This window comes from Pongo abelii, chromosome 16 (assembly GCF_028885655.2).
Source record: "Pongo abelii isolate AG06213 chromosome 16, NHGRI_mPonAbe1-v2.0_pri, whole genome shotgun sequence".
Lineage (NCBI taxonomy): Eukaryota > Metazoa > Chordata > Mammalia > Primates > Hominidae > Pongo > Pongo abelii.
The window spans coordinates 20,744,605-20,761,447 of NC_072001.2; the positions used below are offsets into that span (position 1 = coordinate 20,744,605).

At 46.3% G+C, this 16,843-nt stretch overlaps 1 protein-coding gene across 2 annotated transcripts; it reads right to left on the reverse strand.

Moving 5' to 3' along the window:
• Positions 1-666: 666 nt before the first annotated feature.
• LOC129047458 (golgin subfamily A member 6-like protein 22) lies at positions 667-13,822 on the reverse strand. 2 transcript variants are annotated; one of them, XM_054532242.2, is made up of 9 exons: positions 13,116-13,822; positions 7,063-7,191; positions 5,921-5,971; positions 5,739-5,832; positions 5,537-5,643; positions 4,106-4,164; positions 3,634-3,775; positions 1,781-2,998; positions 667-1,123 (listed from the first exon to the last, which is right to left on the reverse strand). In XM_054532242.2, the coding sequence occupies exons 1-9, from the start codon at positions 13,206-13,208 to the stop codon at positions 1,061-1,063; spliced, it is 1,956 nt and encodes a 651-aa protein (XP_054388217.1). In that variant the 5' UTR covers positions 13,209-13,822; the 3' UTR covers positions 667-1,060. The 2 variants fall into 2 exon arrangements, with proteins under 2 accessions (XP_054388217.1, XP_063572518.1); XM_063716448.1 differs by having other exon boundaries at positions 673-1,123; positions 1,781-2,995.
• Between the last annotated feature and the right edge of the window lie 3,021 nt (positions 13,823-16,843).

The window sequence follows — 16,843 nt, forward strand, 5'->3', positions numbered from 1 at the left end:
CTAGCACCTGGGCAACAGAGCGAGACTCCATCTCAAAAACAACAAAAAAAGGACAGATGGAGGTTTTCAACTTTCACTAAAGGCAGAGGAGCTTGTGACAGATTCGCCTCCCCACAAGAGCAGTTAGAAAAACTGGACAAAAGTGTGCCCTGCCCCCAATCAAAAACAATTGTTGAAAGGTAACTGAAAACCTCAGCCAGAACTTGAGTGACCATGCCTAGGAGGTGACCCTGACAGTCTGTGGTGCTTTTCCCACATTTGGTGATTGGTCAACAGTAGAGGGCTAAGAGGCTAAGAAACTGAGTATGAAGTAGTACTTAAGGGGCTGGAGAGCCTACCTGAATGTTTGGCACTCTCACAGGGCTGAAATGATCTAATGAGAATTTGGGTCCCAGGAAGGAGATGGGACCTCGGTGGGGACCCTGGAAGGGCCACCCCTAGGAGTCCAAATGAATAAAACATAGACCAGCCATCATAAAACCTAAAACTTGCTTTGAACCAGCTTAGTCCCAAACTAGATGAAGGCGATGTGCCCTTACTCCAGTTGTGTGCCATAAAGTCAAAGTCAATACTCTCTGGAAGCAGAACAAAGTTTATTAGGAATGCCATAAGACAACACAAGACTAAACGAGAAAGACCAAGAAAAAACACAATAGAAACATACATGTAAGGAAGAACTTTTTTTTTTTTTTTGAGACGGAGTCTCGCTCTGTCACCCAGGCTTGAGTGCAGTGGCACGATCTCAGCTCACTGCAACGTCTGCCTCGCAGGTTCAAGCGATTCTCCTGCCTCAGCCTCCCAAGTAGCTGGGATTACAGGCACGCGCCACCATGCCCGGCTAATTTTTGTATTGGCCAGGCTGGTCTTGAACCCCTAACCTCAGGTCATCCATTCACCTCGGTCTCCCAAGTTGCTGGGATTACAGGCATGAGCCACCGTGCCTGGCTAGTATTTTGCCACAATTTAAAATAAATAAATGTTTTTTTTCAGGTTTGTGCTCAGACTCTATTCTAAACAGTCACGTGGCAGCTTACTCTTCTCCAGGCCTTGCTGCCGGCTTTTACATGTTTATTGTTTGTGCGTTCTTGTCATCTGCTCGGTAGATGGCAGCTTCCAGGTGCTCCTAAGGGGCCGGGAAAGAGAGTGAGAAGGCACGGAGGTTGCCAGGTCATCCCGCTTGGGGCCCCGCCCTCATCACCTCCCTCAACCGGGTCTCCTGCAACTCTTGGTGGGCCACCTCGGCCACCGCTTCGCCCTGAGCTTCCTGCTGCTGCAGCTGGGCAGTGCCTCCTTCTCAGAGGCCAGCTGCTGATAGGTGGCCACACACTGCTGCAGGTGACCCAGGTAATGGTCTCGCTGCTGCTGCAGACTCTGAGCCTCTTGGCTCTTCAGCTCCACCTGCAGGATAGGCGTCAGGGTAGGTAGTGGCTGGCTTCCAGATTCTGGGCCCATAAACAGGGTGGCGAGGGCACTGCGGGGCTCTGTCGCCTGCCCAGGCCCCTTGCCCTGGCCCCTTCCTCCAGGCCTAAATGACTACCTCCCTTGCCTAGAGGCCCATGCCTCCCTCCCCAGCCTCAAATCTCACACCCTTCTTCCCACCATTTAAACTGTAGGCCACAGACTGGTGGAAAAGCAGAGGGAGCCAACCACCATCTGCTAAGTTGTGGTGAGGTCGTTCTGTATGATCTCCAGGGTTTCCACGCACCTTCGTCTGCTCCCCCCAGAGCTCGGCCTTCCGCCCTAGCTCCCCCAGCCTCTCCTCCAGCTCCTGCAGCCTCACCTCCAGTTCCTGCATCTTCTCCTCCTGGTGCCGCAGCCTCACTTCCTGCTCCCACATCTTCTCCTCCTGCCTCCGCATCTTCTCCTCCTGTTCCTGCATCATCTCCTCCTGCTCACGTATCTTCTCCTCCTGCTCTCGCATCATATCTTTCTGCTTCCGCACCTTCTCCTCCTGCCTCCACATCTTCTCCTCCTGCTCCCGTATCTTTTCCTCCTGCTCGTGCATCTTCTCCTTCTGCCTCCACATCTTCTCCTGCTCCCGTATCTTCTCCTCCTGCCTCCATATCTTCTCCTCCTGCTCCTGCCTCTTCTCCTCCTCCCGTATCTTCTCCTGCTCGTGCATCTTCTCCTCCTGCCTCCACATCTTCTCCTCCTGCTCGTGCATCTTCTCTTCCTGCTCCCGTATCTTCTCCTCCTGCCTCCCCATCTTCTCCTCCTGCTCCCGTATCTTCTCCTCCTGCCTCCACATCTTCTTCTCCTGCTCCCATATCTTCTCCTCCTGCCTCCACATCTTCTCCTCCTGCTCCCGTATCTTCTCCTCCTGCTGGTGCATCTTCTCCTTCTGCCTCCACATCTCCTCCTGCTCCCATATCTTCTCCTCCTGCCTCCACATCTTCTCCTCCTGCTCCTGCCTCTTCTCCTCCTCCCATATCTTCTCCTGCTCATGCATCTTCTCCTCCTGCCTCCACATCTTCTCCTCCTGCTCCTGTATCTTCTCCTCCTGCTCCCGTATCTTCTCCTCCTGCCTCCATATCTTCTCCTCCTGCTCCTGCCTCTTCTCCTCCTCCCGTATCTTCTCCTGCTCGTGCATCTTCTCCTCCTGCCTCCACATCTTCTCCTCCTGCTCCTGCCTCTTCTCCTGCTTGCATATCTTCTCCTGCTCCTGCCTCTTCTCCTCCTCCTCCCATATCTTTTCCTGCTCATGTATCTTCTCCTCCAGCTCCCGTATCTTCTCCTCCTTCTCTCGCATCATCTCCTCCTGCCTCCGCATCTTCTCCTCCTGCTCCCGTATCTTCTCCTCCTGCTCTTGTATCTTCTCCTCCCGCTCCCGTATCTTCTCCTCCCGCTCCCGTATCTTCTCCTCCTGGCTCCACATCTTCTCCTCCTGTTGCTGGTTCAGGCGGTTCCACAACTCGTTCTCTTCCACCTGGGCTTGGAGCTTTGCTGACACACTCTGCAGCTCCTTACCCAGGTGGTCAGCCTCTGCCTGCAGCTGCTGCTGGAATAGTGAAAGTGTTGGTTTGAACCTCAGAAGGAAACAGACTCATGAGCTAGCCATATAAATGTAATCTATAGGCCAGGCACGGGGGCTCACGCCTGTAATCCCAGCACTTTGGGAGGCTGAGGTGGGTGGATCACGAGGTCAGGAGATGGAGACCATCCCGGTTAACACGGTGAAACCCCGTCTCTACTAAAAATACAAAAAATTAGCCGGGTGTGGTGGCAGGCACCTGTAGTCCCAGCTACTTGGGAGGCTGAGGCAGGAGCATGGCGTGAACCCGGGGGACGGAGCTTGCAGTGAGCCAAGATTGTGCCACTGCACTCTGGCCTGGGCAAAAGAGTGAGACTCCAACTCAAAATAAATAAATAAATAAATGTAATCTATAAAATAATGGTTTTCATCCAGTATCCTTTAAAAAAATATTTTAAGCACTAACTCTGAGATTCTGATTCCCCAGGCAGGGCCCCAATTTGTACATTTTTAGCACACTCTAGAGGATTCTATGGTGGGACCAGAACAGGAACCCAAATTTTCCAGCTCTTGGCGGGAGCCTCCCCATACCCTGCATGATCCCTAGACCATGGTCCCAGCTGGGTGGGGCTCCCACAACCCCCGGGGCTGCAGCCGCTCACCTGTGGCAGCAGGAGCTTGGCCCTCTCCAGCTTCCTTTTTAGCTCCTTTACGTTGAGCTGGATCTCAGACTTTTCAGATTCTACAAGTCGAAGTTTTTCTTGTAGTTCGGCATTTTTCTCCTTCAGCTCCTCATCGGTTATGCTATGGCCAGAGGCAGTAGAGAAAGGAATGAACGAAGAACAGAAAGGACCGCTTTGGTGATCAACCCTCTACTTTCAGCCCACAACCACAGAACCGTGGCACTGGAAGGGACCCCAGGAATTAAAGGTCACAGGTGGCAGGCCAGAGAGAAGACATGAGTTGCCTGAGGCTACCCCATGAGTCAGTGGCACAGCCGGAACTAGAGCTTCCCTGTGCACACATGAAAACCTGTAGGAGCCTCTCCCCATGCTCACCTGTACCCCCCACCTCCCAGCACACCACCCACGCTAAGGGCCCCCAGACCTCCCATTCCACCTTCCCCCATCCTACGTGTTCCTGTACAGTTCCAGACTCAGGGTGTCCCTCTCCTTTGTTAACTCCTCGATGTACTGCAAATAGAGAAAGGTTAAGTCAAGACAGAGCAGGCAGAGGAGTAGCTGGACGACCAGGAACAACAGCTACTGTGACTACTCCACAGTAACACTCCCTCACTCTCAATCACACCTGACATGTTCTCAAGGCATTTCCAAGCCCATGGTCTCATTTGTTTTTCATTTGTTTGTTTGTTTGTTTGTTTTGGCAGAGTTTCATTCTTGCTACCCTGACTGGAGTGCAATGGCATAATCTCGGCTCACCACAACCTCCCCCTCCTGGGTCCAAGTGATTCTCCTGCCTCAGCTTCCCGAGTAGCTGGGATTACAGGCGTGTGCCACCACACCCGGCTAATTTTGTATTTTTAGTAGAGATGGAGTTTCTTCATGTTGGTCAGTCTAGTCTTGAACTCCTGACCTCAGGTGACCCACCCACCTCGGCCTCCCAAAGTGCTGGCATTACAGGCATGAGCGAGAGCACCCGGCCCTCATTTGTTTTTCAAAGAACTCAGTGAAGGTGGAAGGGACAGGGAAAGAGACTGAATTTAGGGCTGGCTAACAGGGGCCCAGAGAGATCAGATAATATTGCTATTGTTATTATTCTTATTACTACCACTGTTGGAACCTTTATTGAGTGCTTCACCAGGCACTATGCTAATAATCCTATTTAATCCTCATAACCTCCATAGGAGATGGTTACCATTATTATCTCTATTGTGTAGATGAAAAACATGTGGTATTAAAGGTTAAGTGCTGCCTAAGATCACCTACAGCTGGGATTTCAACACCCAGGTATATCTGATTCTCTAAGCCCATTCTTTCGCTGGAGGTAGGGGCACAGTTAAGAAGGAGGAAATTAATCCTTTGTCGAATTTTTGAAAGGGTGATACGTTCGCATAGTCCAAAACTCAGAAAGTCCAGAAGGGAAATATCTCCCCCCCACACTGTGCCTCTATCCTGAGTTTTTTTTATGAATCCTTACAAACATGTTTTATGTATATTACCATAATATGTACACACACACACATATATACCTGCTCCCTCTCTCCACACAAATAATAACATACTCAAGATACTCTTCTGTACCTTTATGGTAAAAGTACCCTAACCGCCACTTAGGACTTGGCCAAGGCCACAGCCAAGGATGGGCAGGGCGGGCACTTGGCCTCTGAGTTCTATGTCCAGTGCTCACTCCCCACAATGCTCCCCAGCTCATCTGCAGCAGCCCACTCAGCCCCAGTCTGCCTCTAACAACCACACACAAAAGCAGCAAGAAATGGCAATGCTGCCTTCTGGGCAGGACACCTCCATCCTACAGAAGGGAACTTTAGGCTCACTCCTCCATCTGCGAAGCTGGGCTCCCAGTGTATGGGGCAGTGGTTGGACTCACCTTATCCGCCTTCTCCTTCTGTGTAGTGACGGCAGAGAGAGCCTGCTCTAACTCTCCTGCAAACTTCCATGAATCATGCAGGCGGCCGATCAGATCCCTGGCCTCTCCTGGAATGAGAGACATTCAGATGTGGCCCAAAGGACTCCCCCTAAAGGCCTGTCAAAGTGCCAGGTTCAAGGATGATGGGGTGCCAGATTCCCACCTTCCAACTGTTTGACAGCTTGCTGGCTGTAATAGAGTGCCGTCTGAAGCTCGGTTTTCTGACATGTAAGGATTCGTATGGTATGAACCTGGGCCTTTGGGAGAAAAGACAAGCAAATGCTGAAAGAGAAGCAAAGAAACATTCCCCAGAGGACAGGAGGGAACTTCACACCCTCCACTCACCTCTAGCTCCCTCCTTAGAGCTTCCTGATGTTGGTGGTTTGCCTTCTTTTCCTATAGAAAGAGGAAGACAGAGCTCTTGCTAGGAGGAGGCAGAGATGGCACAGCAAGAGACATGCCCCCAGAATGGCACCACTGCCCCAGGACAGGCCCACCCATGGGACCAGTTCATCAGGGACCCTGTGGGGATGGGGTGGAATAAGGGGGGTGAGCCTTCTTCCCCAGGCTAGGAGTGGGGGAGATGAGACTGGGGCCTCTACATCTGAGTGCCCCCAAACCCAGCGGTCATGTCATGAGCAAACAAAGAAATCGTGTTACTTCTTCCAGCTGAGCTCGGTTCTGTTGTTTCTGTGGGGAGAGTCAAAGGAAGGTGACTGAGGGTGGCCTCCTTGACTCTATTCCCCAGGCCAGGAAGCAGTAGGCAGGGGTCAGGAATGGATTTAAAAGGCACAGTTCTCAGACCCAATGGGAACACAAACTGGTAAACTCTCCTCAACTCCCAAAGAAGAAGGATTTGGGTCTTTGTTGGTTTTTGCCCACAGCCACGGAACTCAAAGTCTGAAACTAGATTCTCTTGAAAAGACAGTAACAGAAACCTTCAGAGATGGAGTGTGAGAAAAGCCCACCCTTCTGCCAGCTTGTGATTTAGAAAGGTGCATTCATTCAGCAAACGTTGAGCACATACAGGCCAGGGACAGTTCCTCACAGCGGGGATAGAGGTTAGAAAAGGCAGACAGGAGTCCTTGGCCCTGAGATTTCCATTCTAGTGGGCCTTTAACTGTCAGGCTCTCAGAGCTAACAGAAACCTCTGATACTCTCTAACTCTACCTCAGCAAATGCAAGCCCAAGAAGGAGAGTTTACAGCAGGCCCTGGACTAGGGATTAACATAAAAACACAATGACAAATCTCATTTAAACTTCACAAATACAAGTAAAACAATACCACTCCTGTTTTACAGATGTGAAAAGAGAGGCCCAAAGAGCTCAAGCAATTTGCCCTAAATCATATCCCTAGCAGATGGAGAGGTAGGATTCAAATCCAGAATTCTTAACCAGTACCTGGCAGTTCTTCCACAATCTTAACAATTACCCTCCACCACCCCTTGGGCCCGCTGTCCCCAGGAGCCTGGCCAGCCAAGACTCACATTCTCAGGTGAGTGGCAACCATCAGAAGTGGTTGTCTCAGAGTTAGTGCCATTATTTATTTTCTTCTTTTTGGTGTCGCTTGCTCCTGCACCAACACTAGGGTTGGTCTGGGCATGATGGTCTCTCAACTGTGGAAAGGAAGAGCAGTGATACTCATGAGAACTACAAGCTCCTACAGTCACATCCTGCTTTACAGTTTATACTAAATACTCTTATAGACCATCTGATTTAATGCCACCAACTGTAGGAAATGTTGTCACAATCACTTAGTGACTGAGAGAGATTGATACCATGGCTGAAAAAAAAGGCAGTAATGGAACTTAAACTCAGTTTTCTGACTCTGAGCTCTGGGATTTTGCCACAAATCAGCAGCTGCCAGGGACCAAAACCAGAGGCAGAGGTAGAAAAGCAAATATTAAGTAGGCAGGAACTGTACACCCTCACACGTCTGTTAGTGTTAAGAAGTACACCAGTACCTCTCAAACCTTTACATCAATGTATCCTCATGGCAGAAGGCAGCCTTTCTGTTAAATCCGGGAATTTAGCAGAAAGAGGACAACCCAAGCCTCATTTCAGAGAGAAGTTTTGTATACTCTTATAAATCTATGTGACTTTCATCCCTAAGTACATTAATGTTTCATCTCTCAATAGAATCAAGGGAAACTGATGCTTCAGAAAGATGCCCCATATTTATCCTGTGGCACTCAAAGTACCCCAGGTTGAGATGAGATGAGGAAGACTCAAGCTGTCAAGTCCAGTTTCCCAAGATCTGTTCCACAGAAGATAAGCAGATCTCACTCCAGAAACCAGTGACTGAGGGGCACTCTGGTCCCAGAACAATGGAGAATTCAAATCTGAGGTGCAGAACTCAGAAAAAATGTTAAAGTCTCTCTGGAGAGTAGAAGCCTGGGAGAAAATCCAACCCAACCCGTTCTCCCATTGCCACCCAGAGACACTGTCAACATGTGGAGCTCATGGGGGAGGTGTAGGCTTTTCACACTGTCAACGTCTGTGGTAAGGAAGTCAGGCAGCCTGAAACCTCTCTCTTCTAGGTCCCATGGTCCCCATTCCCCTTCCAGCTGGAAACCTGTGCTGCAACCAGAGGAAACAGAAGTGGGCAAGAACACTTAGGGGACTGGGTCCTAAGACCAAAGGCCGGTCTCGTGGTAGTAATGACAGTTTGTAGAGGGACTGTGACATCACTACATTCCACTCCTCGGTGCAGTGGCGGGGGTGGGGGGGACACATGAGTGCAATGCCCAAGTTGCCGCTTTGAGACTGGGGAGGGGGGTCACAAAATTGGGACCCAGATCCTTGGAGATGTGACCCCAAAGAGCCCCGGGAGGTCAGGCTTGGGGCGGCAGGAGGTGAGGGCCAAGTAAGGAACAAGGAGCCCCAGGAGTCACGTCCCCAAAGTCACCCTGTGGCAACTGGTGAGGGCAGGTTCTGGGGCACCCAGGTCCTTGGAGATGTGAGCCCAAAGAGCCCAGGGAGGTCGGGTTTGGGGTAGCAGGAGGTAAGGGCAGAGTATGGAGTTGGAAGCCCCGGGAGTCACCTGCTCAAAGTCACCCTGGGGTGCCAGGCAGGGCAGGGGCAGGACTCATGTGGGGGTTGGGCTGACTGACAAGATTTTGGTGTGGGGATCCCAGAGGTACTGGGTGGGGCCCAGCCCGGTGTGCCTCGGGAGTGGCACAGACTGGCAGCAGTTCGGCTGTCAGAGGGAGCCTCAACTTGGGTTGGGGTGCTGGTGCGTTTACCTTTTCCTTGGCCTCGGCCAATTTGTTCTGTCGGGTTTCTTTGTACATCGTGGGTTGGGTAGGGAGGTGCGGGTGGGTAGGGGGGTGGGGATGGGTAGGGAGGTCGGGGTGGGTAGGGAGGTGGGGGTGTGTAGGGAGGTGGGGGTAGGTAGGGAGGTGGGGGTGTGTAGGGAGGTGGGGGTGTGTAGGGAGGTGGGGGTGGGTAGGGGGGCTGGGATGGGTAGGGAGGTCGGGGTGGGTAGGGAGGTGGGGGTGTGTAGGGAGGTGGGGGTGGGTAGGGAGGTGGGGCTGTGTAGGGAGGTGGGGGTGTGTAGGGAGGTGGGGGTGTGTAGGGAGGTGGGGGTGGGTAGGGAGGTGGGGGTGGGTAGGGAGGTGGGGATGGGTAGGGAGGTGGGGGTGGGTAGGGAGGTGGGGATGGGTAGGGAGGTGGGGATGGGTAGGGAGGTGGGGATTGTCAGGGAGGTGGGGATGGTCAGGGAGGTGGGGTTGGGGCCACATCAGCACGATCCAGGTGAGGACAACTATACACCTCCAGTCACCTCTACGTCGCTGTGTGACTGAGCCAGAGGAGGCGTAACCAGGGCTGCACTAGAATGCAGAATAGGGGCGTGGCCTTAATGCTTGAAGCCCATTGGCCAATGAGAAAGATGAAAGGAAAAGGAGGTGTGGCCAGACAGCAGCGTGTCATGAAGGACCTGTGTGGTCACAAGGAAAGCTGCCCTTGCAACTGCTGTCCCCGCCCACTCCAGGAGAGGGGCGGGGCTGGCTTTCACTTGAAAAACTTTAAAACTTTATTACCTCAATTGAGGTACAAATCCTATTAAAATGGAAATTTTATAGTGTGCTTGATGATTGATAAAGCAGACTTTAGTATCCAACATTCCAATAAGATAAAGTAATCACAATGTTTTCTCTTTTTTAGAAAAACTTTCTCTTATTCTCCTACATTAGTGTTAAGTTTAAAAAAAAAAAAAAACAAGAAACATGTCTAATATCTTTAAAAACACAAAGCTTTTGAGCCCGGCGTGATGGCTCATGCCTGTAATCCCAGCACTTTGGGAGGCTGGGGTGGGTGGATCACCCGAATTCAGGAGTTCAAGACCAGACTGGCCAACATGATGAAACCCTGTCTCTACTAAAAATACAAAAGTAGCTGGGCATGGTGGCAGGTGCCTGTAATCCCAGCTACTTGGGAGGCTGAGGCAGGAGAATCCCTTGAACCTGTGAGGCAGAGGTTGCAGTGAGACAAAATCATGCCACTGCACTTCAGCCTGGGTTACAGAATGAGACTCTGTCTCTAAATATATACGTACACACACACACACACACACACACACACACACACAAAGCTTTCTGTTTAATAAGCACTCAAAGTTCTTTACAGGGTTAAAGCAAATACAGGACCCTTCTAATGTAAGGCTAAATGGTAAGTGATGGGGGAGAGAAAAAGGACATAAATAACTCCCACTCTCATGAGGTTAATCACTAAATCCTATTTTTCTAGAATCACCTGGCCTCTAAGCCCTGAAAATGAAACTGAATTTCTCACTAGATACTTGGCTATGACTTGCAATCATGAAAACCAAGAATTGTGTTTTGTCACTGTGTATTACTTGTTACCTGGGATCAAGGGTTGACTTTTTCATGATTTGCTCCATTACCTGTGTGCTTCTTATCTCAGACCAAACTAAGCTTTTTTATAGACTTCTACAATTTACAGTTAGTATGTAAGAGTGGCTCTCAAACATATAGTCTCTGGACCAGGAGCACCTGGGAACTTCTTATAAATGTAAATTCTCAGGCCCCACCCTAGACCTGATGAATCAGAAACTCTGGAGTAGGGCCCAGCAATCCGTGCTGCAATAAGCTGTCCAGGTGTTCAGGAACCTCTGCCATACAGCAGGTAGAAAAATGTGTTTCCTTCTATAGGTCCAAAGCCAGGGATACTATATGTTCTGTCTCGATATGAAACAATGACATGCAATTAAAAGACATAAATCTCCTTCCTACTTCCACCCTCCAGCCAGTGTGTTTTATTTTTATGAGTTCAATAAGAAAACGTGTGGCAATCAGAGATTTCATCTAAAAAATATATTTACAGGTATCAGTTCTCATCCAGCCTGATCTCATCCAATATCATTTCTATTCTCTTACATCTAAAGTTTTAGAAAAGGATCTTCACAATATAAGACTCCGGCGCACTAGGAATTCTATGATAAAAGGCAATGTAGATCTGAATGTCCAAACTTACTAGAGAAGAAAAGTGGAGTCACTGGCTATATTTTCAAATTGCATTCAACAGGAAATTAAAGTTTTGAATTTTTTTCACCTTCATCCTTCCAAGTTAATAGAATTAAACCAGAATACTCCATTCTTCCACAGCCTGTAGCCAGGCATACTTTTACTGTGTTACTTCTTGCTTGTCAATGGATATAAAGCAAAGTCCTGGTAGGCACATTTTGTATACTTGCAAAGGTGCAAAACTAAACAGTTCCCTCTATTCAACATTAAAACAAAAGTCCTGTAAACCTCAGATGGTGAGTGTAATACTTCAGCACTAGCACGAAAGCCTCAAATATAAAAAGATAGCAAGAATCTCGCTAGCAAACACAAGTAAGCTCTTGGCCGGGAGCAGTAGTTCACGCCTCTACTCCCAGCATATTGGCAAGCCAAGGTGGGGTAAGTCAGGAGTTCCAGACCAGCCTGGGCAGCATAGTGAATTCATATCTCTACAAAGGAAATTTAAAAATTAGCTGGGCTTGGTGGCACACACCTGTAGTCCTAGAGCTACTTGGGAGGCTGAGGTGGGAAAATCACTTGAGCCCAGAAGTTTGAGGCTGCAGTAGCTATGATCATGCTACTGCACTCCAGTTAGGGTGACAGAGCAAGATCTAGTTATTACATTCTGTCCTGCTCCTGTTTCCACTAAAATCACTAAGTTAAAATGTGTTCATTCAGCAGGATAAAAATTAACTGAAATTTGACTTTGGTGCTTTGCTAGCAAAAAATAAATAAATAAAGTGAAATGACAAATTACTTACTGGGAGAAGGTCTTTGTAACCTCAATGACAGATTAAAGGTTTGTATCCTTAGCCTATAAAGAAATCTTTAAAATTACTCAGAAAAAAAAATGAATGATTTCCAGCAGAAAATGGACAATGGAGAAACCGGCACCTCCCACAAGAATAAAGATGGCCAATAAGCAAATGAAAAAGATTCAAAAGCGCTAGAAATCAAAGAAAGGTAATGAAAACAATGAGATTTTCTGCTTAAAGACCAGTGAAGATGACAAATGGAAGGGGGAACCTGGAGCTCTGTCCCTGTTGGTGGGAGTATAAACCCAACCAATTTTCCTATAGGATGATTTCAACATTTCTTTTAAAAATCCTAAAACTGTTTTATACTATTTTCCTCTAGAAATTCTACTTCTATGAATTCAGTGTAAAAATCCTCACTCGAGTCCATTAAAATATATATAGAAGGAAATTCACCTCTGGGGTGGCAATCATTCACTTACCATACACCCAGCGATTAAAAGTGATGATGCCAGGATATATTTCTCCCATAGAAACATGCTTAAAATATAGTAAGTGACAAAAGACCATGTACTATGATTCTACTTTTTAAAATGTTTGTAGCATAAAAAGTGTGAAAAGCAACAAACCGGAATGTTTTGAGTGGCAAAATTAAAGATTTTTCTTTATATTTTGTCATCCAAATTATTACAAAAACAATGTGATTTCCTTTATAATCATGGAGAAGTGTTATTTTCATTTATTTATATTTACATTTCTTTTCTTTTTCTTCTTTTTTCTCCTGTATGTATCCCATGTAGGCTACAGAGCTTAAATCCCTGCCTCTTGAGAGAAATCAGCCCATTTTCGGGACATGCAGTACACAAAGCTGCCCCATCTTCCCTTTATTTTTATTTTTATCTTATTTATTTATTTTGAGATGGAGTCTCACTCTGTTGCCCAGGTTGGAGTGCAGTGGCGCATCTCAGCTCACTGCAACCTCCATATCCCGAGTTCAAGCAATTCCCCTGCCTCAGCCTCCTGAGTACCTGGGACTATAGGCATGCACCACCATGCCCAGCTAATTTTTCTATTTTTAGTAGAGAGGGAGTTTTCCCATCTTGGACAGGCTGGTCTTGAACTCCTGACCTCAAGTGATCCATCTGCCTTGGCATCTCAAAGTGCTGGGATTACAGGCATGAGCCACTGTGTCTGGCCTGTCATATTATTTCTAAACTTTTGAGTGACATTTCAATTAAGTTAAATTTAATTCTTACTGACCTGATCTGTTATCCTCTGTTTAATGATATCTTCCAGTTGAAAGGTGTTTCCTCTGTAATCACAGGTGCAAAAGGAAATACAACATGTATTCATTAGGTGGATATCCACTAAACCACGGGTTCACGCATTGTATTCCTTAGACCCTCAGCATCAGCAACATGTGGGAACTTGTTAGACATGCAAATTCCTGGGCCAGCCTCACACCTCCTGAATCAGAGAGTGGGGAAGGACAGCTATCTGTGCTTTAATAAGCCTTGAGATGCTCCCTGAAGTTTGAAAACTACAGAACTAGAATACATATGGTAGTAAGTGCTCATACTTTATCCAAGGTACTAGGGACTCTTCCCCTCTTTTCCATTCTCTTTTCTGTAGAAATAAAATGAGAGCTCCTTTGGATTTAATGGGTATAAGAAAGAAGGCAATGAGATGACCAGGGTTTCAAGTTAGAGTTCAAAATTTAATCGGTGGACAGTGACAGGATGCAAGCCTTCTAAACAGATTACTGCCAGAAAGCTGATTATAATCCATACATTAGATATCATTAGTGTATTGATGTTAAAATTTTTGGGTGGATTAATGGCATTGTGATTATATAGGAGAATGTCCTGGTTCTTAGATGATATCTGCAAAAGTACTTAACAGTGAAATGCTCTGATACTGCCAACTTACTTTGAAATCATTCAGGGGGAAGAAGGGCACATATACAATCTTCCATATGTGGAAGAGAGAAAACAAATATGACAAAACGTTAACTAGTGAATCCAGTTGAATAGCATACATATGTTCACTGCATGATTTTATCAACTTTTCTGTGTTTGCAAGTTTTTAAAATAAAAAGTTGAGGGAAAGAAACATCACCCCAAATCTTTCTATGAAATGGGACCATAGAAAAAGCAGAGAAGTGAACACTCTGCAGAAGAGTGCACCACACCCATCCGGACAGCATGGTCAAAGCGCAGCTCTCCTCCAGGAGGCTCTTCTCTGGTCTCTTCTGTGTTGTCACTTCCCCCACACGCAGCCAAGGCTTTTTTCTAACAACTCTTTTTCTAAAGATGTAATTTTTGTCATTCATCTAAGAAAGAGAAAAAAGAATTAGTATTCATTTAGAAAACAAAATTACACTTACATTTGTGAAAAAGCAAAAAATACTTTGAAAAATGGGGAAGCAAGAAACGTACTGTTCTACAATTCTGTTCTGTTCTTACCGTCTTTTTATTCTTCCAATGACTTCCTATTCCTGCTGCCTATGGTGGGGTGAGCTGCAAATGATTTCTTTTCCTCATTGGTTTAAAATGTCATGTTTATAATATACTACACTCCCCCAGAAGCATTTGGGTTTATTTCTGGGTTCTCTTCTATTCAAGTGATTTATCTCTTCACAAGCCACTATCAATTCTGATTATTAGAGCATCCTAAAGTTAAGTAATTGTTGTTTTTGTTTTTGTTTTAGTTTTTGAGATACAGTCTCTCACTCTGTCGCCCAGGCTGGAGTGCAGTGGCGTGATCTCGGCTCACTGCAAGCTCCACCTCCTGGGTTCATGCCATTCTCCTGCCTCAGCCTCCTGAGTAGCTGGGACTACAGGCACCCGCCACCACGCCTGGCTAATTTTTAGTATTTTTAGTAGAGATGGGGTTTCACCGTGTTAGCCAGGATGGTCTCGATCTCCTGACCTTGTGATCTGCCTGCCTCAGCCTCCCAAAGGGCTGGGATTACAGGCATGAGCCATCATGTCCACCTAAGTAATTCTTTGATTAGAATATTAGTATTTGATGGAGGTTGACCCTTTTGACTCTAAACTCAAATTCTTATTATCTCTAACTTCTAAAAGACAACAATTATGACTTCAGTGTATAAATACCAGCTTTTTCAGCTATCTTACAGAATGCTCTTATTTTCCTAATGTCAATTCAGTTTATCCATTCAGTTTTCTCTCCAAACACTAGTGTTTTCATTTTAGTATCCCTAATCTTTTTTTTTTTTTTTTTTTTTTTGAGACAGAGTCTCACTCTGTTGCCCAGGTTGGAGTACAGCTGCACAATCTCAGCTCATTGCAACATCTGCCTCCCAGGTTCAAGCAGTCTCTCACCTCAGACTCCCAAGTAGCTGGGACCACAGGCACATGTAACACACCCAGATAATTTTGTATTTTTTTTACAGAGATGAGGTCTCACTATGTTGCCCAGGCTGGTCTCAAACTCCTGAGCTCAAGTGCTGGGAGCTCCTGAGCTCCCAAAGTGCTGGGATTACAGGTGAGAACCACTGCTCCCAGCAGTTTTCCTAATCTCTTATCTTTATCTTTTGTAGCTGCACTGGCTTATTTGGTTATTAACTGTTAATGTTAATTAACAGCGGTAACAGTAATACTGGACATTTTGTCTTATTCCTGATCTTAAAGGGATGTTTTTAGAATTTCACCCATCATGCATGATGGCAGCTTTTGGATAGATGTATTTATAATCCACTAGGAGTAAAAAAAAATTAGAAATAAATATTGAATTTTATCAAAGGTCTTTCTAACATATATGGATGGAACCGTGTATTCTCTCCTTAACATCTTGCCAGCAGGAATCATACCAGATCTTCTAATAGTGATTCAAGAGAATAAGGCTCATGTGGTTGTGTGGCATAATTTTCCCACTGTGCTACGTTTGCATCACTAGTCATGAATGAGAGAGTGTGTGGGTTTTAATGCTCTGTTTGTCAGGTACCTTTGTCAGGTTTGGGTTTTCATGCTCTAACAGTTTCAAAAGAAAAAAGTTTGAAAGTTCTACTTTATTCTTTATATGTGGAAATTGCAATAAATTACTTGTGATTTACTGAAAACTTTGCTTGAAGCTCTGATATAATTTCATAGCGAAACCAAACCTTTCTTTCTTTTTTGTGGGGGAGGGTGGGAGGAGCAGGATGGGAGGACACTATCTCATTGATACTTTATGTTTCTTTTTCTCCTTTAGAATTTATCTTCCAGGGACAATCTGACAATGATGAATTTAACTTAGATTCACAGATTTTAAAAATAATTCTTTTGATATTCTTGGTATCATTTATTTGCTTATTCTCCAGCTCTGTTGCCCAGGCTGGAGTGCCATAGTCCAGTCATAGCTCAGTGTGGCCTTGAACTCCTGGACTCAAGTGATCATCCCCTATCAGCCTCTCGAGTGGCAGAGACTATAGGCTCACGCTACCACACTCAGCTAATTTTTTACACTTTTAGTGGAGATGGGGTTTCACCATGTTGTCCAGGCTGGTCTCGAACTCCTGGGCTCAAGCAATCCTCCCTCCTCAGCCTCCCAAAGTGCTGGAATTACAAGTGTGAGCTACTGTGCCTGGCGCGATTCTCATTTTTATTATAATAAAATTTTAAGATTGGATAAATAATATAGCCCAATTATTGGAGCCGGACTACATCTACTAAAATTAAATGAAATTTCACTTGTCTGAAATCATGACATACTTTGGAAGATATCTTTTTCATGGTATTAATTAAAATTATGACTATTTGGAACTCATCAAAATCTGTGGAGCACCTTAAAGACGTAGGCGGCATCCTCCGGAGCAGTCAAAACAGTTACAAGAAGAGGTTCTCAGGACAGCTTTGTCAGGAGAGATATGCTATGCATATAAAGACATAAGGGAGACAGAAAAGAAACAATCATTTTACACACAGGCCCCAAGTTGAAAGCTATAGGCTGGGTAATGCGGGCACTGATTTTTGCAAATCACATGC

Bases quoted from the DNA above. Each gene is read 5' to 3' on its own strand.
- LOC129047458 (XM_054532242.2), bottom strand. From the start codon at position 13,208: ATGAATACATGTTGTATTTCCTTTTGCACCTGTGATTACAGAGGAAAC. The intron at 4,165-5,536 runs GTGAGTCCAACC...CTCTATTTGCAG, and splicing joins AGAAGGAGAAGGCGGATAAG to TACATCGAGGAGTTAACAAA. The intron at 2,999-3,633 runs GTGAGCGGCTGC...TCACTATTCCAG, and splicing joins CCAAGCTCCTGCTGCCACAG to CAGCAGCTGCAGGCAGAGGC.